The sequence below is a fragment of the Rhinatrema bivittatum genome, chromosome 16 (assembly GCF_901001135.1).
Source record: "Rhinatrema bivittatum chromosome 16, aRhiBiv1.1, whole genome shotgun sequence".
Lineage (NCBI taxonomy): Eukaryota > Metazoa > Chordata > Amphibia > Gymnophiona > Rhinatrematidae > Rhinatrema > Rhinatrema bivittatum.
Genome location: NC_042630.1, coordinates 4,697,135 through 4,719,665, shown reverse-complemented (window position 1 = coordinate 4,719,665; position 22,531 = coordinate 4,697,135). Strand labels below are relative to the sequence as shown.

Here is a 22,531-nt window from a genome sequence, read left to right as displayed (position 1 = left end):
CTACAGCCAGAGTAAAGGTTAACGGGGTGTACTCAGAGGCTTTCAGCGTCCAAAGGGGCAAGAGGCAGGGATGGCCCTGCGTCACCTTGATTGTTTGCATCGTTTCTAGAACCCTTGGCCATTAAAGTGCGCAGCCATAGACTAATTAAGGGAATTGCCATATGTCTATGTTCACTGACGACATCCTGTTCACCCTGTCCGAACCAGCAACATCCCTGAAAGAAGCCCTAGAGGCACTAAACAACTTAGCGCAGTATCGGGTTCCAAGCTTAATATAGAAAAATCGGAATTACTGAATGTCACTTACCTGCTCCCGAGCAATTCCGTTGGGCCTCCACTAAGATGAAATATTTAGGGGTCTACATTAGCAAAGACCCGGTGGAACTATATCAACTTAATTATCCGTCTCTTATACATAAAATATTTCAGGATTTAGACCGATGGCCTGGATTACACCTCTCGTGGTTCGGCAGGATTGCATCGGTAAAAACGAACGTTTTACCCCACTTAGGATACTTGTTCCAGGCCTTACCAATTCCTATACCTAATGCCATAATCACTGGATGGCAGAGACGCATCTTCCCCTATATATGGAAGAGGAGACCCCCTAGGATATCCAGGACGGTTATACCGCCCTAAGTCACGGAAATGGTATTATGCAGCGGCTCAAGTCACAGCCATTTTTGACTGGAATAGAAAAGGGGAAGAGAAACAGTGGAGCAAAATTTACTGGGTAAAATACCTATTGGTCCTTTAACCTGGCAACCCAAGAATACGCGCCTTCCCCTATTGCAACCCATAACACCTTGATGGTGTGGGAGAAGTGGAGGGGACAATTGACCGGAGACAGGAGATATTATTATAGCTCCCATATTCAGACTAATAGCCTATCCCCGGAGGGAACATCTTCCATTTCATTTCATTGGAAAGCGAAAGGCCTTTGGTGTTTTGGGCAATTATGGGAAGCTGGAGGCCATCTCTCTTTTCCTACCTTGCAGGTTAAATATGATTTATCTCCAAAGGACGTTTATCCCTTTTTACAAATTTGTCATTTTTTCCACACTGAGCGGGTGGGGCAGGAGTTGACCTTAGGAAAAACGCAATTTGAGACCTGGTGCGATCAAGCAGATACCTTGAAGAAGGCTATTTCCCAGATATATAATTACCTTAATAAAGACCCTAAGAATAAACCAGCATTCGTGCAAGCGCGGGAGAGAGATCTGGAATAGTCTCTAACTGAAGAATCTCGGGATTTGGTTTTCTTCCACACTAAACATGGACCTCCTTATTCCCAACTAGCAGAAAACAGATACAAGATTTTGCTAAGGTGGCATTGCACGCCAGCCCAGAGAGACAAATTTAACTCTACATTGGAAGGGGTGCGGGGAGCAGGGAACCTCCTTGCACACGTGGTGCTCCTGTATCTTCATAGAGCAGCTTTGGAAGTTATAAGGGGCATTTTAGGAACAGAGATTAAGCTCACCCCTGAACGAGCTTTATTAAACCTGCCCTCCCATGTTACAGCGGAACAGGGAAAATTAACTTTACCTTATCAGCTGCGAGGTGTGAAATCGCTTCGAAATGGAGGACGCTGGGACCACTTTTAATAGGAAAAGGTTACGAAAGCTACGTACGCTACATGAAACGTTGACGATTCCTAAGCCTCGAGATACTGCTCGGCGTCAGAAGATCTGGCAACCATCACAGGTTTGGCAGGCCTGGACAGGACTAGATTTGGGGACACCCGTTTCTATGCCGACTGACAAACTCTTTGGATATTATTATGGACATTGTAGTTTCACACACCAAAAGGGGAGGGAGGGAAGGGATATTATTGATGAAAACTGTAAATGAATGACTGACAGCACATTGTATTAAACATTCTAATAAAATTACAATGTTAAATATTTGATTACTTCAATAAAAATATAAATTTAAAAACACAGAAAAAATTTCATAAAAATATTTACCTTGCTCTTAAAAATATCTACGACCTGTAAAGTTTAAAGTGACGTTAAAGAATTGTAGAAAGTACCAATCGACAAACCCCTGTCCATCCACCTCAACCAGGGAGGGTGGCCCCCAGCAGGGTCCTAACCCCCCCCCCCCCCCAGGGTGGAGCTCCTGAAAGAAATCCACCTGCTGGCAGGGGGGCAAAAGCCAGATCTGGGGTATGAGGAGTAAATGTCAAGTTTCTCCAGCAGTAACCTGGAGCAGCAGATCAGCTTTCAGCACCATTTATTTATTTATTTAAAACATTTATAAACCGTTTCACCAAATACATGACATGACCGAAGCGGTTTACAATACACATTTCCAAAATAAATTAAAATTAGCTATAAACTAACTCCCCAACTAATTTAAAGTAAATAAAAATTAAAAAGAAAAGTTAAAAATTATAATGGAATAAAAATTACATTAAACTCAGGATCAATTTTCAAAAAGAAAAGTTAAATAGAATAACCTTAACCATTAATTTATAAACAAGATAAAGAACAATAACAACCCAAAAACCTACTAAAGCATAAAAGATTGAGCATAGATAACATTTAGAAACCAAAGAGGTCTAACCTTCGATGGGATCTAAATTTCCAAAGGCTTCTTTAAAAAAGTGTGTTTTTAAAGCTTTTTTGAATTCTTTTTTTTTCTGAATTGTCTCAAGGGGTCAGGTAAGGCATTCCACATTAAAGGCCCTGCTACAGAGAATGCCCTTTGCCTGGTGACGTTTAAGGCGGTCTTTTTTATTGCTGGAACTTCCAGCAGATTTTTTCCTGCGGACCTGAGATCCCTAGATGGTTTATACATTCGTAGTTCCGAACAGAGCCAAATGGATTCGATACTATTTAGTAGTGAGTGAATCAGTGTTAAAATTTTGAATTTTATTCTATATTTCACCGGGAGCCAGTGTAACTTCTGTAATATGGGAGAGATATGTTGTCTCATAGGGGTTGCTGTTAGAAGTCTAGCCGCTGAATTTTGACTGAGCTGGAGAGGTCTGATGGCAGAATCCGGCAGTCCCAGATATAATCCGTTTCAATAATCCAGCCCAGAAAGAAGCAGGGCTTGTAGAATCGATCTGAAATCTTTGATGAATAGAAGAGGCCGTAATCTTTTTAATACATGTCATTTAAAAAAGGAATTCTTCACAACCTTCGAAATGTGTTGAGAAAGGGACAAACTTGAATCTATCCACACTCCCAAGCTCCGAGCGATTTTAGTGATTTGGATAGTTTCTTTACCCAACGTAATATTTTCAGGGGGGGTATTTATAGGATTTGATATGAAACTCAGGAATAGGATTTCTGTTTTCTTTTTGTTTAGTTTCAGCCGGTCATGCGCCATCCATTTTTCTATGACAGAAATATATAACTGTACCAAGCATAATGTTTCTTGCCAAGAAGACTTATAGGGAATAAAAAGTTGGATGTCGTCAGCAAAGATTTTATACTGTACTTTTAAAGATGAAAGAATGTGGCATAGCGGAAGCAAATAGACAATGAATAATTTCAAAGTGCGTTCCCAAGACGACTCCAGCAGGCTGCTGCTAGGGAGGGCTTGCTCCCAGGCACAGGCATGTTACAGGCTCTTTTACAGGAGCAATATGGGGGTAGTGCATGTGTGCTGCACTAACGATGTACGTCCTAGGACACCAGGCAGCACAACGGTAAAGCTCACATCAGACACTTCCTGGGAATCCACGTATTTTCACAGGGAGATGAAATCTCTAACATCCAAAGGCTCAGGATTCCAGCCTGGGAAGTCTGAGGAAAGGGACCTTCAAGCTAGGGTGCCAGGGGATGCCCCAGCCCTTGTACAGATGTAAGTCCGGGGTAGTGTGCAATCAGAGGTCGAGAGCATTTTCTGGTCTTTAATGTACACACACTCCTCCTGACCATGAATTTCAACCCTAGGGAACAAAAAAAGAAAAAAATTAATTCTTCACCAATCAGGATGGATGGTAGCCAGGGCACTGTGCCAATAAAAGGGCAGCTGGTATATCAGAGCTTGCATTTATACAGCACATTTTTTCCACACGGGATGTCAATGTGCTTCATGTCTTCAAGGAAAGCTGTACCCCCGAATCCTGATACGGCAACCTGTACCACTTAAAAATGCTATGAGGTTATTTGAACAGCTGCCCAGCAATGCCCCTGAATCTCTGGAAGCTGCCAACAGGGTCAGATCAAGGTCCCGTGAGCCCAGCATCCTGTCTCAGACAGTTCCCATAAAGCAGATCTAATTCCTGTTACTGGCTTGCTTCAAACCTCTTTTAAAGTGCAAGAGATGTCACATGACAGCAAGCAGCCAATCCAATGCCGTTCCAACATGCGCCCTGGAGGAAGCAGCACTAACAGATCAAACCCAGGACTGAAAAACTTACGGAGACTGATAGGGGGTGCCATCTGTCCACTGGAAAGCGTTGCCTTTCTTCCGGAGGCCGATCCAGCAATCATTTTTACACACTGTCAGTAAATAGTCCTACATGGGGAGAACAGGACAAATAGTCATTCAGTGCAGGCCTTAAAGCTGTTTCAAATTCTACTTCCCTTAAGTGACAGCGCACACAGCAGGAGGGGGGCAATTAGTATGAAATAACTGCCCATGTGGATCACTGGACTTCCCAAGGCAAGAATATAAAATTGCAGGGCAGAATAAATCCCACCCCTATCCATCAACATCAGTGCTTAACCAAATCTAGAAGTGCTAAGATATATGGATCTTTTATATTTTGGACACTGAAGAGAAGAGCGACATCACTGTAAGGTAAGTTTCTAAAATACACAGTAGATCAACAAAAAAACCCCTAAAAAGAAGTTATACTAAGGTTGGGATGATTGCTGGCAGAAGATTAAAAGTTGTTTGACCTGTGAAGGTTGTGAGCACTGCTCTCACTGAAAGAACAAGCTAAGAGTACTCGCTCTGAACATCGTAGCCCGTATCAAACCAGCTCTGAAGTATTCAAAGCGGGTCTAATCTATATATGTTTTGGTAGTTAAAGGCACTGCATCAATCATCATCACTGTTCTCTCTGGCTGGTTGCTTGGCATTTTTAGTAGGTGCAATATTTTACGGTGTGAGTTTACAACACCACAGCAAGCAAATATATTTAGAGGAATGACTGCTGAAAATGTGACCCTGCTTTCAGTGCTTCATTTTAAGGGCACAATCGGCTGTCGTGTGTGACCTCTGCATGCACCGTGTCAGTCACTTCTTTTCCAAGCATTGTATAAACCTGCTTGCTGAACTGTGTCCACCTCAGCTAGTGTTACAATGTGTTTAAGTGCAGCTGCAGGATATTGAGCTGTGTCCACCTCAGCTAGTGTTACAATGTGTGACAGTATGTGCAGCTGCAGGATACTGAGCTGTGTTCACCTCAGCTAGTGTTACAATGTGTGACAGTATGTGCAGCTGCAGGATACTGAGCTGTGTCCACCTCAGCTAGTGTTACAATGTGTGACAGTATGTGCAGCTGCAGGATACTGAGCTGTGTTTACCTCAGCTAGTGTTACAATGTGTGAAAGTAAGTGCAGCTGCAGGATATTGAGCTGTGTCCACCTCAGCTAGTGTTACAATGTGTGACAGTATGTGCAGTTGCAGGATATTGAACTGTGTCCACCTCAGCTAGTGTTACAATGTGTGACAGTATGTGCAGCTGCAGGATATTGAACTGTGTCCACCTCAGCTAGTGTTACAATGTGTGACAGTATGTGCAGCTGCAGGATACTGAGCTGTGTCCACCTCAGCTAGTGTTACAATGTGTGACAGTATGTGCAGCTGCAGGATACTGAGCTGTGTCCACCTCAGCTAGTGTTACAATGTGTGACAGTATGTGCAGCTGCAGGATACTGAGCTGTGTCCACCTCAGCTAGTGTTACAATGCGTGACAGTATGTGCAGCTGCAGGATAGTGAGCTGTGTCCACCTCAGCTAGTGTTACAATGTGTGACAGTATGTGCAGCTGCAGGATATTGAGCTGTGTCCACTTCAGCTGGTGTTACAATGTGTGACAGTATGTGCAGCTGCAGGATACTGAGCTGTGTCCACCTCAGCTAGTGTTACAATGTGTGACAGTATGTGCAGCTGCAGGATATTGAACTGTGTCCACCTCAGCTAGTGTTACAATGTGTGACAGTATGTGCAGCTGCAGGATACTGAGCTGTGTCCACCTCAGCTAGTGTTACAATGTGTGACAGTATGTGCAGCTGCAGGATAGTGAGCTGTGTCCACCTCAGCTAGTGTTACAATAGGTAACAGTATGTGCAGCTGCAGGATACTGAGCTGTGTCCACCTCAGCTAGTGTTACAATGTGTGACAGTATGTGCAGCTGCAGGATAGTGAGCTGTGTCCACCTCAGCTGGTGTTACAATGTGTGACAGTATGTGCAGCTGCAGGATAGTGAGCTGTGTCCACCTCAGCTGGTGTTACAATGTGTGACAGTATGTGCAGCTGCAGGATACTGAGCTGTGTCCACCTCAGCTAGTGTTACAATGTGTGACAGTATGTGCAGCTGCAGGATAGTGAGCTGTGTCCACCTCAGCTAGTGTTACAATAGGTAACAGTATGTGCAGCTGCAGGATACTGAGCTGTGTCCACCTCAGCTAGTGTTACAATGTGTGACAGTATGTGCAGCTGCAGGATAGTGAGCTGTGTCCACCTCAGCTGGTGTTACAATGTGTGACAGTATGTGCAGCTGCAGGATACTGAGCTGTGTTTACCTCAGCTGGTGTTACAATGTGTGACAGTATGTGCAGCTGCAGGATACTGAGCTGTGTTTACCTCAGCTAGTGTTACAATGTGTGACAGTAAGTGCAGCTGCAGGATATTGAGCTGTATCCACCTCAGCTAGTGTTACAATGTGTGATAGTATGTGCAGTTGCAGAATACTGAGCAGCTCAGCAGAAAGTGAAGGACATGAGAATGGCCCACAGAGGATACATGTGTGGTCTGTGTGGAAACCAACTGCAAAGGAAAGGAGATCGTCGATGTCTTCCTACAAGCCGTGGGAAGGTAGTACAGAAGGAGAACAAACGTTTGGACACAAAAGAAAAAGAATTGAATGTTTGGGTGCAAGTGGTTTAGGGAGGGTAAGCCAGGCCAGAGTGAGGCATTTAGAAAGGATCAATACTTGGCAAGGAGGAATCTTATGCACTCCTCCTTCCCAGACACTCATATTGTCATTAGCAATCATTTATTTCCTATAATAAACATTTTACTACATTTCTAAAATATCTCTAAGTCTTGTGTCTGGTATATCGGGGCCTAAAACCAAACAGCATGCAGAGGGCACTTTCTTGCAGCCTACAGCAGAGCAAAAAAAAAAACCCAATAATCTTTTTACCCCCTTACCAGTTCTCTATTGCTGGTGAACAAAGCGAGAGATGCATTGTGAGAGCTGCAGTGGCCCTGGCTGATGCTCCAGTTTGATTCAGTCTTGTTGAAATGGTAACATGTTTTCCTGAAATATGTCCAGTCCTCAAGGCAAGGCTCTGGGCAGGAACATGGAGTGACTGGGCATTGACCTAAAAACATATCCAAACAGTTTCTCATAGAAACACATCATGACAGCACAAAGAGGGCAAGGCCTGTCCAAGTTCCTTCCTGTTACAATGATCTCTAGCTTTACTCACTTCCCCACAACTAAGATTCCTCTGTCCTCCTTCCAGAGGTTACCCCTTCCCTCTCCCACTGCCGAGGATCCTCTGTACCCGTCCCAGGCTTTATCCCTCACTCCCCCACCTCTGAGGATCCTCTGTACCCGTCCCAGGCTTTACCCCTCACTCCCCCACCTCTGAGGATCCTCTGTACCCGTCCCAGGCTTTACCCCTCACTCCCCCACCTCTGAGGATCCTCTGTGCTTATCCCAGGCTTTACCCCTCACTCCCCCACCTCTGAGGATCCTCTGTCCCCGTCCCAGGCTTTATCCCTCACTCCCCCACCTCTGAGGATCCTCTGTACCCGTCCCAGGCTTTATCCCTCACTCCCCCACCTCTGAGGATCCTCTGTGCTTATCCCAGGCTTTATCCCTCACTCCCGCACCTCTGAGGATCCTCTGTGCTTATCCCAGGCTTTACCCCTCACTCCCGCACCTCTGTGGATCCTCTGTGCCCATCCCAGGCTTTACCCCTCACTCCCCCACCTCTGAGGATCCTCTGTGCTTATCCCAGGCTTTACCCCTCACTCCCCCACCTCTGAGGATCCTCTGTCCCCGACCCAGGCTTTACCCCTCACTCCCCCACCACTGCTGAGGATCATCTGTACCTGTGCCAGGGTTTGCCTCCACCACTCTCTCTGTGAAGAAAAATGTCTTTGTTACTCCCGAGTTTGTTCTCAGTCAGTCTCAGTTACAGGATTTCTTTCCTGTGCATTATTTGTCTATAAAGAATCTGACAGAGCTATCATAGTTGGTTTTTTTTGCCACATTTGGTGGCAATCTTTCCTCCTCTCCCAGTTGAGGGACAGAGTAGTAGAAGAAGAGAGGGGTGGGGGTGGGGGGAGCGATGAGGACAGATGAGGAAGACATGGCACAGGGGCACAGCCCGCTATAAGCAGCCCCCATGTTCCAATCCTATCTTCTTGTGCACAGCAATAGCTCCAGGAATGCAAATGTCTGGTACATGCAGGGTCACTCTCAGGCGCACACTTATTTCTGCGAATACCTCACATGCACCACAACACAGAGGAGCAGGTCTATAATGTCGTTACACGGATCTTATTTAGCCCTGCCAGCCTTCAGCCGAAAAGTCATTAAAGAAGAAACATGAAACAGGCTATTAAGAAGCAAAGTTACTTACGAAAAGGAAGCACTAGGCTTAGAACAGCAATGATGACAAGAATTAAAATACATAGCAAGATGCACCACCAATTGCCTGAGAGAAGGCAGCATTTCAGTACACAAAGAATATGCCCCACTGTTTGCCCTTCCCAAGGGGACATATCCACTGGACAGTATTACTCCTGCAGCAAAGTCAAGGAGTAGGATGCAGGAAAAGCATTTATGAGTGCTACCGTGTATTCAGGTCATGGACCGTAGGGGAGGCAGGAAAACTGGGGACAATTGATACAAAGAAGATTAAATATTGACTGCATTGGCTACTTTATATATTTGAATCTGTGCAGAATTTGGCAGGCCCTGGCCTGTTTCATTTTCGCCGAGATCGGGACTTTCATGTATATTGTGTTATTTTGACCAATATAAGGAATGCAGAATTTTACGTTTTTGTGCGCAGAATTCCCCCAGGAGTAAAAGCTTCAAAATCCACTCCTCCACCCGGCTCCCTCCCTCCCTTCTTCCCCAGCCAGCTGCATCCCCCAAAGACTGGTTAGGATGGCAGTGAGGTGGAAATCCTTAGCAAAGATGGGCGATGACCAGAGACTGGGTAGGGCCTGTGGTGATCTGGGTGGGAGACATCTGGAGAAGGGGGGTTAGGTCAAGATGCCCTGCTGCTACGGTACTCTCTTTTAGATAGGGGTCACCTTGAATTGCTCTATATCAATGCTACAGGGCAGGGGGAGGCGACTCCAGTCCTCAAGTGCCACAAACAGATTTGGTGTTCAGGGGATCCACAATGAACACGCATGACATATCTGCTTGCTCAGCTGCCAGTGTACGCATATATTTCTTGTGCATATTAATCGTGGAGATCCCGAAAAGCCTGGCCTAGTTGTCTCTAGGACCAGATTTGCCTGCCCCTGCTCTGGGGCCTGTTGGACAGCACTGAAACCCTTGAACTGCATTAGCCTGAAAGATTCATACACACTAGTTAGTGTACATGTGCCCATACCGAGGGCTGCTACCACACCACACCACACCAGGGCAGCCTGCGGAGGGAGATAAGATTGCAAGGAGGTGGCTTCGATGCGCTGAATCTCATGGCAACCTCCGCCTCACGCAGGAGCCGATTCAATAAGACGCATATTCGTAGTGAGCACCCGTTTTCTTAACGCGCACGCAGCCACATCTCCTGGGCGCCCGACGCGGTATATAAATGAGGGGCTGCGTTAAAAAGGACGCGCAGGGGAGAATTATGCGTCGCTAGCATCGGGCGCCCCCAGTTACAATGAGTGAGCGGTACAATCCTCCGCTTTTACCCCGCTCTTGCAGAGGCTGCTGAAGACGCCCATAGCTAAGCGCCCCGTGCTGTGGACATGTGAATTGTGCGTCCAGAATGTTTGTTTTTAATCAACACCACAAGCAGAAAATGTAAGTGTCACAACAATACTAAGTAGGAGGAGCCGCAGAGGACGGCGTCTTTACATTTCTCATGAGCCCTTGTGACTCACAGATTGACTTAACTCCAGCCCCGGAGGTGGTGTAAAGTATGCCAAGTTAAAAAGTGTAGGGTCAATGCAATAAAAATGCGCCGAACGCAGGTGCTAAGTGTTCAGTGCCCGCCTTCCTAATGCACACCCAGGCACCTCTCTGGGGGCGCTATGAAATATTTAAATTAGGGGTCGCACTGCCACTGCAGGCCTCTAGTATCTCCTTGGCAGCAGGCGTCCAGGTTGGTTGTCTGTGGGTTAAGAAAACAGAGGCTGAATTTATCGGTGTCCATTTTCCTAAACAGCGCACAGCCATGGGTTCAGAAAATGGAAGCTGCTTAACTGAGCATCCGTTTCCCTAACCTGACCGCCGGCACTCTTTTTTTTTTTTTGTTTATTTTTCTTTTTAAATCTTTAAAGTCAGAGGATGTACGGAAAAGCAATACTTTCTGCTTATCTGTACAACTTTTTGGGGTGCTCAGAAATTAGCGTTAATTTCTGAGCATAAAAACAAGCGGATTGGATACATATTTCTTTTCTGCATGTGGGGTGAATAACTAAAAACCTCATCAACATGCATTTGTATGTGACGAGTACTGTTAGTTTTGCGGCATATTGGACACGCATTGTGGAGGTGCTAATCCCTTTATAGCATAAGGGGCTGTGGACGCACCTACAGAACGCACGTCCAACCGCAGGTTAAGCAGTGTGCTCGCCTGGGGTGCATGGGGGGGTGGGGTAATAGCTAATAGCCTAATTTACATGGCATTTACATGTGATGAGCAGTGTTAGGGGCAGATGCAATAAATTTTGCGGAAAGTGCACGCATGGCGCCCACAAGGCACCCGCATTTTTATTGCATCGGCCCACAAGGGGGGGCGCCATGCAATATGTAAATTAGGGGGTCACACTAGCAAGGAGGCGCTAGGGTTGCTCATGCGACCCTGCGGCAGCTGCCAGTTATGAAAACTGACGCCAGTAAACTCTGTATTGGTTTTCATAACCGGCCAAATGCCAGTAATGAAAATGGATGCTGAGTTTCCCGGCATTGGTCTTCATAACTCGGCAGTCTGCTGAGGTACTTTTTTTTAATTTTATTGAAGAAGTACCAAAAAGCAGTTTTTGCTGCTTTTCTGTACTTCTTCTACATGCGCTCAGCTATTAATGCCTGCTCCAGGCAGGCGTAAATATCTGAGACGCACATATATTTTATTGCATGCAAGTGAATGAGTAATAGGCTCATTCACATGTAATGAGCGCTATCCCATTCACTCCGCATTGGACGTGCGTTGAATAGGCACTAATCCCACTATTGCATTAAGGGGTGGATTAGCGCTTATTTGTTTAACCCACTGTGGGATGCGGGCTAAACAGTGTGCTCGTGTGAGTGCACTGTATTGCATCGGCCCCTTAGTTATGTGTTTGTTTGGACACGGGTTTTAGACGCGCTAATCCCCTTACTGCATCGGGTGTTAGTGTAGCGCTAGGCTGGGTGTACTTTATTGCATCGGCCCCAGAGTTTCCGGCCTACGGTCAATCATTTATTTATTTATTTATTTAACATTTTTTATATACCGAGGTTCTAGAGACAAAATCGCTAAGCACTTCGGTTTACAGAGAACAATTGAAATGACTGAAAGTGAGTCTTACAGAGAACAAGGAAATGAAGAATTGGGATGTTACTCAATTTAAAACTCATTATGATATAGAAACCTTAAATAACAGAATCATGGACCATCTGGCTCGGTGCGCTAGAACTATGAGTCCCAGCATGCACTGGGGGAGGGGTAAAACCAGGTCTGTTTGGGGTCCTGGGTGACCTCGGCCCACCCCCCCCCGGCGCGCCGTTGGACTTACGCGAGCACCAGTGCTGCTTATCGGGCAGAGCGCTGCGGAGACCCTTGAGGAGTGAGAGGATGCGATGCTCCTTCCGGAGAGGCGGCAGGTGGTTCACCGAGGCGACGGCGGGGTCTGGGTGGCCTAACGCGCCTTCGGGGGCCAGGGGGGAAGGCGCGCCCCTTTCACCGGACGAGTCCGAGTAGCTTCCGATGGAGTCCCGGGACTTCAGGCGCCGGCGGCCCCCGTGCTCTGCCACTGCTCTGTCATCCGCTGTCCCGGCAGCGCTTGGCTGCGGGGTGAGGAGGGGGACCGCAGACTCTCCTATCTCTTCCGGTAGCGCCATGCTGCTTGCTGTCCCTGCCTCGTCCTGGGCGGTTCCGTGCGGCTCACGCCTCGTTTCCAGGCCGCCCCGCCCTGGCTGTTGGGCGCATGCGCAGGGTTGTTTATCCCGCGCCGACGGTGAAAGCGGAAGCTGCCTCGGCCATGGGACGGGCTGACGGTCTCTCTCCCGACGAAGAGGCCGAAAGAGAAACGTCCTTTCCTTCGTAAGGGAGGGAAGCCGGCGGGCTTCGGCGGTGTCTCTCCCAGCGAGGGGAAGCCGGGCCCGATGAAGCAGTTCCTCCGCTCCGCCGGGGATTCGCTGCACTGGATCCTCGGGAGCCAGCGAGGAGGAGGAGAGCTGCCTACGAGCTGGCGCGATACGGAGAGCGGCGTCCGAGGTGCGATGGGGCGCTCCGCGCCCATGTAATAACCTGCACGACATCTGCCCATCTTAGGAGGCTGTAATAACGGGGTTGGCCTGGGAGAATGTGCGCGCAGACTTGCTCAAGAAACAAAGTTATGTTAATGCCATGCAAAGCAGGCAATTAACATAAGCGTCCCCTGGGGAAGTGGAAAAAACTAAGCAGAAGCCAGCAGAGAGAGGAGAGAGGGAACAGGCACGTGGCAGAAATGCTGAATGCTTTCCTAATAACTTGGGAACCTCTGCTGCATCCCCCCCACGCTCCCTGGTATCTGCCATTCTAGCTCCCACGGGGCAGGGACTGGACATTGTGCTACCCACCTTCAGTCCCATTCCTGGACCACTAACTCATTACTATCTTAAAGGTTTTCAACAAGACTCCATCATGGGTCACCTTATTAATGGGGGTTTGTGTGTGGTTGATTGGTGTATAGGGCCTTCAGAATACGTTCTAGCGCGCCTATCTGAGCAGATTTTCTGTATTTCTCATTTGTGTGCTGCTCCCTTACTACATCCCATGGAGGTGCCTGCTTTTGCCACATGTGGTAAAGAAAATACATACAAACAACTAGCGCTGGTTTAACCGCTGGTCTTGTCTGTAATTCTCTGCTCATGAGTGGCAGGGTGGGCTCCTGACTTGCTCCCACTCAGCGTGAGTTGGCTGCAGAGCACACAGAAAAACAAGTCTGCAGCTGAGTTGGGGTTAAAACTTGCCTTTTGTCCACTCTGTTTCCAGTTAACTTTCAAGAAGAGCTAGACACCCTTGTGTTTGGTCAGTACAAAGAGATCTTTAAACGACACTGATTAAATGTAGAAAAGTAAATTGTTAAATTATTACAGTACTAGGAAGCACCTCTTCACGCCTTTGTCTATTCTTCTGTATGCACTGTGGGGAGTGGGGTGGGAACCTTATTTTCAGGGTAAGGAGACAATAAGGCTGTTTGAATCAGTTTTGTGTGCAACTCTTAAGATGCAATCAGCCAATGAAGTGGCTGCTGTCTTCCTGACTCTGTTTAGTAATCATTTTTCTGACTTTGGTTTCAGATCCAAGCCCAGTGCTGCAGAGAGTGTATTCCCTTGTTAGCATTCTTTCCACTGTGATGATCATCATTGTATTGATTACTGTGCTACTAGGTAGGTAGGTGTGCCAGCTGGAAGCTCACGTCTAATGCTTAAAAAAAAAAAAAAAAAGACTGGACAGTTAGGAGTGATACAGCAAGACCCACATAATTGTCTGCAGTCATGATCTATGGATCATACTTATGTCGGTCCAGTAAAAACTGTCACAGTCTGCAAAAGCACAGCCGTTATCACCTGCTCCAATATGACTTTTAGAAGTTTGTCTAACTTACGTACTGCTGATGATTCAAATATTGGATTCAGTGAACTGAGGTGATCTTTCAGCCCAAATATGTCTGCTGATCATGCAGTGCTCTTTGATACCAGTAAGGAGAACATTATTAAAATGATTATATTTATAACAAAATAAAGAATTGTAGTACAGTTTAGGTAAACAGTTCTAGTTTTGAAAAAAATGAGAGAGAACCTCACCGTGAGTGGAAAATGAAGTGACCCAATAAGCTGGTGAGATTCATTGTCCGGGATTCTTTAATTCCTGGTGCTTACAAGACCGAACACGGAAGGTTTTCAGCCTGAGCTCTTCCCTATTGATACAGACTTAATGGAGTGGAAGCGATCATGACTCTGGGACTTCTGCACACAAGTCATTTTGATTTTCTTTCTAATTGTCTAGAACTGAAACAGGCCTGCTTGCCAGCAGTTCTCCCCCCAGCCGAGCCATGTCCTGAAGACTGGATTTATTACCAGAGGCGCTGTTACTTTTTCTCTGAGAATGAAGCTGATTGGGCCAGGAGTGAAGACTTCTGCTCTTCTCAGGGCGCTTGTTTGATTCTGATAGATGACAAGAAAGAAATGGTAAAGGAAGGGGTTTGTTTTGCAAGAGTATTTTTCTTTTCCTCTTTCCCTGCAAACCTCTCATATCTCGCTTTGCCACTGCACCCCCTTCCTTTTCAGTACTGAAACCTCTGTGCATTGCTCTGCCGCCTGTAGGCCCAAGTTATTTGGGAGACAGCTGTGCTGATTGTCATCAGAAGTTTGTGCTAGCGCTGCCCTGATTCATTTACTGTGGTGCTGAAGGAAAAACAGTTCATTGGATGATCTTCCAAGGGAAGATTCAAAAGTGGAGCTTGGTGATTATAAAAAGTGCAAACCTTTTATTTAAAGAAAAGTGTAGAAAATTTTTTTTTGTTAATTTTTATTATAAATTGTATTTTTGGGGAGAAACCTAGATCTAAGAATAAAACTCCTGAAATAAACAGGAAACTTGCGCGCTGAGAACTTTTTTATGTACTGCATCAGGATCCCTCTGATTTCTCCTTTTCTGTATTTATACAGAATTTTATAACAGCTCAGATGTGGGCACCCTCTGTGTGGATTGGGCTTCACAAGAACGAGAGAGAGATTCAGTGGCTGAATGGCAGTGCCTTTAACAACCAACTGTAAGTACATTGAGAAGTACAGTGTATCAGAGCAGTTCTAACCAAAAGGAAGAATAATGTGGAATAATGCCAAGATAATGAATGGGGGCCATGTGGGTGAGCAGGAATACAGACTGGGATGTGGAAGATAATTACATCATGAAACACTTGTAAAGAAGACCTGGAGAAGGACGTTGATAGTTGGCAAGACATTTGGAGGGGGTGGAGTAGATGAAACTCCATTAACAGAAGAGAATGTATGGGAAGAGCTGGGAAACCTGAAAGTGGACAAGGCCATGGGGCCTGATGAGGTTCATCCCAGGATACTGAGGGAGCTCAGAGAGGTGTGGGCAGGTCCCCTGCACGACCTGTTCAATAGATCCCTGGAAACGGGAGTGGTGCCGAGAGATTGGAGGAGAGCGGTGGTGGTCCCGCTTCACAAGAGTGGGAGCAGAGAGGAGGCTGGAAACTACAGACCACTTAATCTCACCTCGGTGGTGGGAAAAGTAATGGAGACTCTGCTGAAGGAAAGGATCGTGACCTATCTACAATCAGGAGAATTGCTGGACCCCAGGCATCAGGGATTCACCAGGGGGAAGGTCCTGTCAGACTAATCTGATTTTCTTTGATTGGGTGAGTAAAGAATTGGATCAGGGAAGAGTACTCTGTGATCTACTTGGATTTCAGCAAAGCTTTGGATACGGTCCTGCTTAGGAGGCTTGTGAATAAAATGAGAAGCTTGGGAGTGAGCACTAAGCTGTTGGTGTGGATTACAAACTGGTTGACAGAAGACAACGGGTAATGGTAGATGAAATCTGCTCTGAACAGAGTCTGTTAAGCGGAGTGCTGCAGGGATCGATGTTGGGACAGGTCCTGTTCATCTTCTTAAGCGACATTGCGGAAGAGATAGAAGGTAAAGTTTGTATATTTGCAGATGATACTAAGATCTGCAACAGAGTAGACATGCGGGAAGGAGTGGAGAGAATGAGAAATGATTTAAAGAAGCTGGAAGAGTGGTCGAAGACTTGGCAACTGGAATTCAGTGTCAAGAAGTGCAGAGTCCTGCATCGGTGGTGCAGTAATCCAAAAGGGCTGTTGTGCACACTCTGCTACCTGTATGGCACGGCTTGCTGGGCAGACTAGATGGACCATTTGGGCCTTTTCTGCCCTCCTTTCTAGGTTTCTGTGTAATTGCACTGCATCTTTCCTCTGTTAGCAGCACCCAGCATGGTAGGAGTTTAGGAAGGGTCAGATCACAAGCCTCAGAGTTTGGGGTGCGTTACACCAGAGGTCTCTCTGTTTCCTGCACCCACATGAATTTGTGCTAGTCACGGACTCAAATCCTGCACGTAAAAGGGCAAGGCGCACAGAAGTAATCAGAGCCAAGAGCTCTGGAAATGGGAGTTGTGGCTGTGCCATGACTTTCTGTTCTGGACCGAGTCATTTTCTCAGTTGTAATTCAATAATGTTGGTGAGTTTGGTTTGTACTTTTCACTGTGCTGCTATGGAGATTAGGATCACTGAGCATGACAAAACTGTGCTACCAAGGTGAATTGCCAGAGAGGTGCATGTTTGTTTTAATATGCTGTGCTCATCTTCCTTACCAGTTCTCTGATTGTAAATTCCAGACCGGTGAAGATTTTAAATCCTTTTCAGGTTTGAACTGCATGGCAAAGGGGAGTGCGTCTACATTCAGTCCAAGATGGCTTACCTGTCCAGCTGCACAGTTCCGAAAAATTGGGTCTGTCGGAAGGAGCCCTATTGAGGAGGGTCCATCCTCTGGAAGAAACTCTGAATGCAAATCCCCACTTTAGTTTTTTCCCAGTCAAAAGTCCAAAACCATGAGTTATAAGACTGTTCAATAAAAATCTAGCACTGTGATGTGTAGGGTGATGGTGTGCTTATCCAACAAAGAGCTAGAAACCACATTGAAAAAAAGCTGATGCGCTTGTAGTTTTCTGCTCCTTTGTGAATTCAGATCTTTACAGAGTTTAATTGCAGTGATCACAAGCAGCACTTGTAATCTTCCTCATGTTGCTCACACTGCAGAGGTCTTGAGAAGGGATTCTCACTTTTCTCAGCCTCGGGAAAGAATCTGCTCTGTGCAATGTGCACAATTTAGCTATGGCAAGGCCTCATGTGTAAAAGGGTATGGCAGCTTTTATGTCTGCAGGGTGAGAGTGACTCCTTCTTCTCTTGCCCTAAACTCTTTATCATTTCATTCCTAGAGGTACAAATTGTAAGCATTACATTTAAATAAGCCAGTGTGACACAGGCAAAGATTTGAAAATATTTATGGAAACCTTGTGTTTCTTTTAAGAAGGAGGAAGTCTAACAGGTAACTTGTCTAGAACGAGTCTACAATCAATCATCTTAGCAAAGCTGGACTATTGTAACACCATCTTGCTTGGTCTCCCCTCATCACACACCAAACCACTGCAAATGGTCCAAAATGCCTCCGCCCGTATACTCACTAACACCAGGAGAAGAGAACACATAACTCCTATCCTTATGGGCCTCCACTGGCTGCCCATCCACTTCAGAATAATCTACAAGGCCATTCTCACCATATTCAAAAACATCCATCAACTAACCCCAATTGATCTGCTTATCCCTTTCCGATTACACAACTCAACAAGACCGACTAGAGATGCTTACAAAGGATCACTTCAAGTTCCACCAGCCAAAACTACCAGACACATTACGCTAAGAGATCGGGCCTTCTCCACAGCCGGTCCTACCTTATGGAACTCCATTCCCCCAGATCTTAGAATGGAACCCAGCATCTCAACCTTCAAGAAAAGACTCAAGACCTGGCTGTTCACGCAGGCCTTTCCTAACTCCAATATTAGTTAACCCTCATCAATCAACACACGTCGCTAGCAATATCATTAATAACCATCTCCTACAATGTTATTATATGTAATTATCTGATCTTCATTTTCCTTCTTACTCCAAGTTCTATATTTCCTTGTTACATGTAACTGCTCCTTCTGCACTATTGTTCAAGTTGTTAAGTTTTATTATAATTGCACTCCTGTTTCTTGTGAACCAGCATGATGGGACAATCGTCTTGAATGTTGGTATATAAAAAAACTTAAATAAAATAAATAAATAAATAATGGATGAGTGAGATGCTCCCAGAGCTCGGGGTGCTGCTGATGTTTGTGGGTTCTTGAGGTTTGAGCCCATGCTTGATTTTTCTTAACCATTTTATAAAGAATTTTAGTGCTCCTTGGAGCTCAGAAGTTACCAAATCTTTGAGTTACCTACAGTGAAAGCAAGGTTAGCCTTATTTCACTGTAGGTAACTTATTTTTTCTAACTGACTTAATGACAAACAATAAAGATGTAAAAATGCAACTTGTGTTTTGTGTTTTGATTTTACTGCTTTAGATTGGGAAGCTAATACATATATTGTGACATCAATCCAATTCAATAATCTTTATTGGTGAAAAATTCATGAAAAATATTCACAATTAATCCATAATACCCCACACAATAGACATAATATCTTTATAAAAACAATAGACAAAATTCACACACCACCCATACTACACATATACACATCCGTTCTACATTCAACTCCTTATAAAAATCATTTCCAATTTTCTAAACATTTAAATATAACCATTAAATATAAATCTTCACATAACATATCATCAGATGTTAATACATTTCACTTCGTAAGCAGAAAGAGTTATATTGCACTTTAATTCTTGCGTTACAAGAACGTCAATCCTTTTGTTCTCCTTTTGTTCTTGGGAAGAGCAAAAGTGGAGATGAAAAAGCAATGACTCCAAATTCCACCCCTGCTAAACTTATCTTCTGGATCTGATTGAGTTCCTGGTGTTTGAAATCATTTTAGAAATTATGGAGCAAAAATCACAGCACAATCCTCACCGAGGAGTTAGGTTTAAAATTGGTTTTGTTGCAACAGAGCTACCCTGGTCAGGGCCCTATCTGTGCAAGCGAAGGTTATTGCCTTCCAGTTGCCAAAAACTAGCATCAGGGCAGCCCTGGGCTGAATCAAAACTGCTGTCTCCATGTGCCTTATAGCAAGAGTCCTTCCAACAAGAACAGCTTTACAGAGATGTTACTTCATTTTGGTCAAAAGCTGAAGACGAGTGAGTGGGAGAGCAGAGATGCAATAAAATGACAGCTGCTTTTTTTTCTTTTCAGCTGTTTCAGATTGTGGATTTGGTTCCACTATTCTCATGGAAGCTTAAACAGCCATCGGCAGGGCTATTCATTTGGAGGGGGCCCTCTGTCTTTTGAAATGTGGTTCTTGCGTTGGAATGGCTCCTTTACTTTTGAAGAGAAAGGAAACTCCTTGCTCTCTTTTCACGGGGAAGATCAACGTTTGGAGTGGAGGAAGATCTTAGGAGCAAGGGTGGCCAGCTCCGGTCATTGAGAGCCTCAAACAGGTCTGGTTTTCAGGATATCCCCACTGCCTCTGAATGAGATGATGTGTATGCCGTGGATATCCTGAAAACCTGACCTGTTTGTGACTCTCAAGGACTGGAGTTGGCCACCCCTGCCCTAGGCCTTAAGTAGCAGTCTGCAGCAGCCAGAGGTCAAATCCCACTGTCACTGCTTGGGACATTTCCTCGGGTACAAACTGCTACAGGAATACCCTCCGTAATCTGTTTTGAACTGTTACAAACGATTGGAATATAAACGAAGTGGGCCTTCCTTTGTAGTTCCTGTCCACACCTTTGCAATCTCCGAGCTGAGCTGAGATTAAGATCCTCTGTTTCCTGGTGAGTTTGGCTCCCAGGATGGGGAGGTGGGGCTTCAGGATTAAAAACAAACCTAGGTGTAAGATCTTGAAAATAAGGTCCAGGAGCTGTATTTCTGGAGAATTCAGATCAAAGTGTTGTCTAAATGTGTAGTGTAGTATCCTTCTCTTGTTTTACTGATTAAGTGGTACATACACTTTATAAATCCACGTGTGGGGCTTGCTGTGGGTCCTGTAACTTCCTCTGTTTTCTAATGTATATCAAAAGCACATTTTCATTTTTATGTTAAAAATCTTGTCTGTTACATTCCAGCCAGTTACGGTTTCACACAATTGATTGAAAACGCTCCTGCACAAATACAACTCTAGCTTAAGATGGCACATGCGTTATGTTTCCACAAACTTATAGAGGGGGAAACTTTACTTTGTTTAAAAGCAGTGAGGTTTCAGAAATCCCCTCGTCAGATAATTGAGAGACAGCTTGCATCATGTTCCAGCCTATCAGGGGTGGAGTCTCTGCAGGTCCTGATAAGTTCTGTTGCAATGAAATTATCCAAAGGGGCAGGTGAGGCCAAACACAGCTCACCTTCCTCAAGATGTCTGGATCTGGTCTTATTTATTTAGGATTTTATATTCTGCTTTTTGGCACTTCAAAGTGGATTACATTCAGCTGCTGTAGGTTATTTCCCTCCCGCCAGAGGGCTCACAGTCTTAAACTTGCGCACATCAACTCTGGATCCTCTTTTGGACCAACCCTGCAAAGGCTCCAGTTTTCTAGAGGAAGGAAGAATATTGGTTGTGGTATCTTCCTCTGACAGTGACTAGGGGAGAACGGTGAAAATGACTTCCCAGCTGCCACATGTGAGAGAGACATTTAAGTGGAAGATAATGCAGATAGATAAACTCAAGTCTACATGTATTGCCTGTAGCAAAAGTACCACTGAATCTCTTTAAAACTTGGAGCAAAGTTTGGACATAAAGTTACCTAACGCAGACAGTGAAAATGACCCTTACAGTACCGCAAGCCTTCTCTGTTCTTTATAAAGACTCAAGAATTGTCGCTATACAGACGAGATTTGGTTCTAGTGCTCTTCATTTGGCAGTTTTTATTAGACCTCTTTTGTAATTTTTGTTTGTTTGCCTACCATTTTATTACTAATGCTTGATGTCCCTCATCAAGCATTGATGTCCCTCATCAAGCAGAGGAACCGACCGCATGGCAACAGCTGTGGGGACGGCCCCAGCTGATTCAGGGAGAAGGAAGCAGCAGAGTCAGCAGCCTGACTGGCTGTGAGAAGCTGCTTTTGCAGGAGTTTTGATTTGTGCTTTCTTAGCAAACATAAAGATGGAGCCAGAGCCAAACCCAGTGGGTGTTTTAATAGCACAAAAAAAAAAATATCACGCTGCTTTTGCAGGACTTTTTTTCTGTGCTTTCTTACCAAATAGAAAGATGGAGGCAGACCCCGTAGTTTCACATGCACCAGCAGATGGAGAAAAAGGAAAAATATCACGCTGCTTTTGCAGGAGTTTTGATTTGTGCTTTCTTAGGAAACACAAAGATGGAGCCGGAGCCAGACCCAGTGGGTGTTTTAATAGCACAAAAAGAAAAAATATCACGCTGCTTTTGCAGGAGTTTTCATTTGTGCTTTCTTAGGAAACACAAAGATGGAGCCGGAGCCAGACCCAGTGGGTGTTTTAATAGCACAAAAAGAAAAAATATCACGCTGCTTTTGCAGGAGTTTTCATTTGTGCTTTCTTAGGAAACACAAAGATGGAGCCGGAGCCAGACCCAGTGGGTGTTTTAATAGCACAAAAAGAAAAAATATCACGCTGCTTTTGCAGGAGTTTTCATTTGTGCTTTCTTAGGAAACACAAAGATGGAGCCGGAGCCAGACCCAGTGGGTGTTTTAATAGCACAAAAAGAAAAAATATCACGCTGCTTTTGCAGGAGTTTTCATTTGTGCTTTCTTAGGAAACACAAAGATGGAGCCGGAGCCAGACCCAGTGGGTGTTTTAATAGCACAAAAAGAAAAAATATCATGCTGCTTTTGCAGGAGTTTTCATTTGTGCTTTCTTAGGAAACACAAAGATGGAGCCGGAGCCAGACCCAGTGGGTGTTTTAATAGCACAAAAAGAAAAAATATCACGAAATTATAATCTATAACTAAACAAGAGATTACAAATAAAGAAAAATTACTCAAGTATTCAGTTGCTTCTATCTTGTCAACTTATCAGATAAGCGTTACCCTTTAATTCTCTCTTTTAACTCTGTACTAAAGTTATTGTATATATTGTTTCTTTTGACTAAAAAGAATTGATTCTCTATATTTTCTTTTTATTTTAGGTCCAGTTTTCTTAGTTCTTTCCTTGTCATTCAGTTAAGTGTTATTCTTTCAACATAGTCTTTTCTCTCTTTCTCTCAGTTTTTATTCTTTCACTGTATTTTCCTGTGT

General features: G+C 44.9%; 2 protein-coding genes across 4 annotated transcripts; one reads left to right on the top strand and one right to left on the bottom strand.

Moving 5' to 3' along the window:
* Window positions 1-2,221: 2,221 nt before the first annotated feature.
* LOC115077932 lies at window positions 2,222-13,291 on the bottom strand. 3 transcript variants are annotated; one of them, XM_029580370.1, is made up of 5 exons: window positions 12,117-13,291; window positions 8,792-8,866; window positions 7,347-7,519; window positions 4,382-4,479; window positions 2,222-3,907 (listed from the first exon to the last, which is right to left on the bottom strand). In XM_029580370.1, the coding sequence occupies exons 1-5, from the start codon at window positions 12,859-12,861 to the stop codon at window positions 3,778-3,780; spliced, it is 1,221 nt and encodes a 406-aa protein (XP_029436230.1). In that variant the 5' UTR covers window positions 12,862-13,291; the 3' UTR covers window positions 2,222-3,777. The 3 variants fall into 3 exon arrangements, with proteins under 3 accessions (XP_029436230.1, XP_029436231.1, XP_029436232.1); XM_029580371.1 differs by lacking the exon at window positions 8,792-8,866 and adding an exon at window positions 8,259-8,288 and having other exon boundaries at window positions 12,117-13,290; XM_029580372.1 differs by lacking the exon at window positions 8,792-8,866 and having other exon boundaries at window positions 12,117-13,290.
* On the top strand, window positions 12,714-18,700 carry LOC115077933 (C-type lectin domain family 2 member L-like). The gene is made up of 5 exons (XM_029580373.1): window positions 12,714-12,842; window positions 13,885-13,974; window positions 14,594-14,775; window positions 15,256-15,359; window positions 16,995-18,700. The coding sequence occupies exons 2-5, from the start codon at window positions 13,941-13,943 to the stop codon at window positions 17,101-17,103; spliced, it is 429 nt and encodes a 142-aa protein (XP_029436233.1). The 5' UTR covers window positions 12,714-12,842; window positions 13,885-13,940; the 3' UTR covers window positions 17,104-18,700.
* Window positions 18,701-22,531: the final 3,831 nt, after the last annotated feature.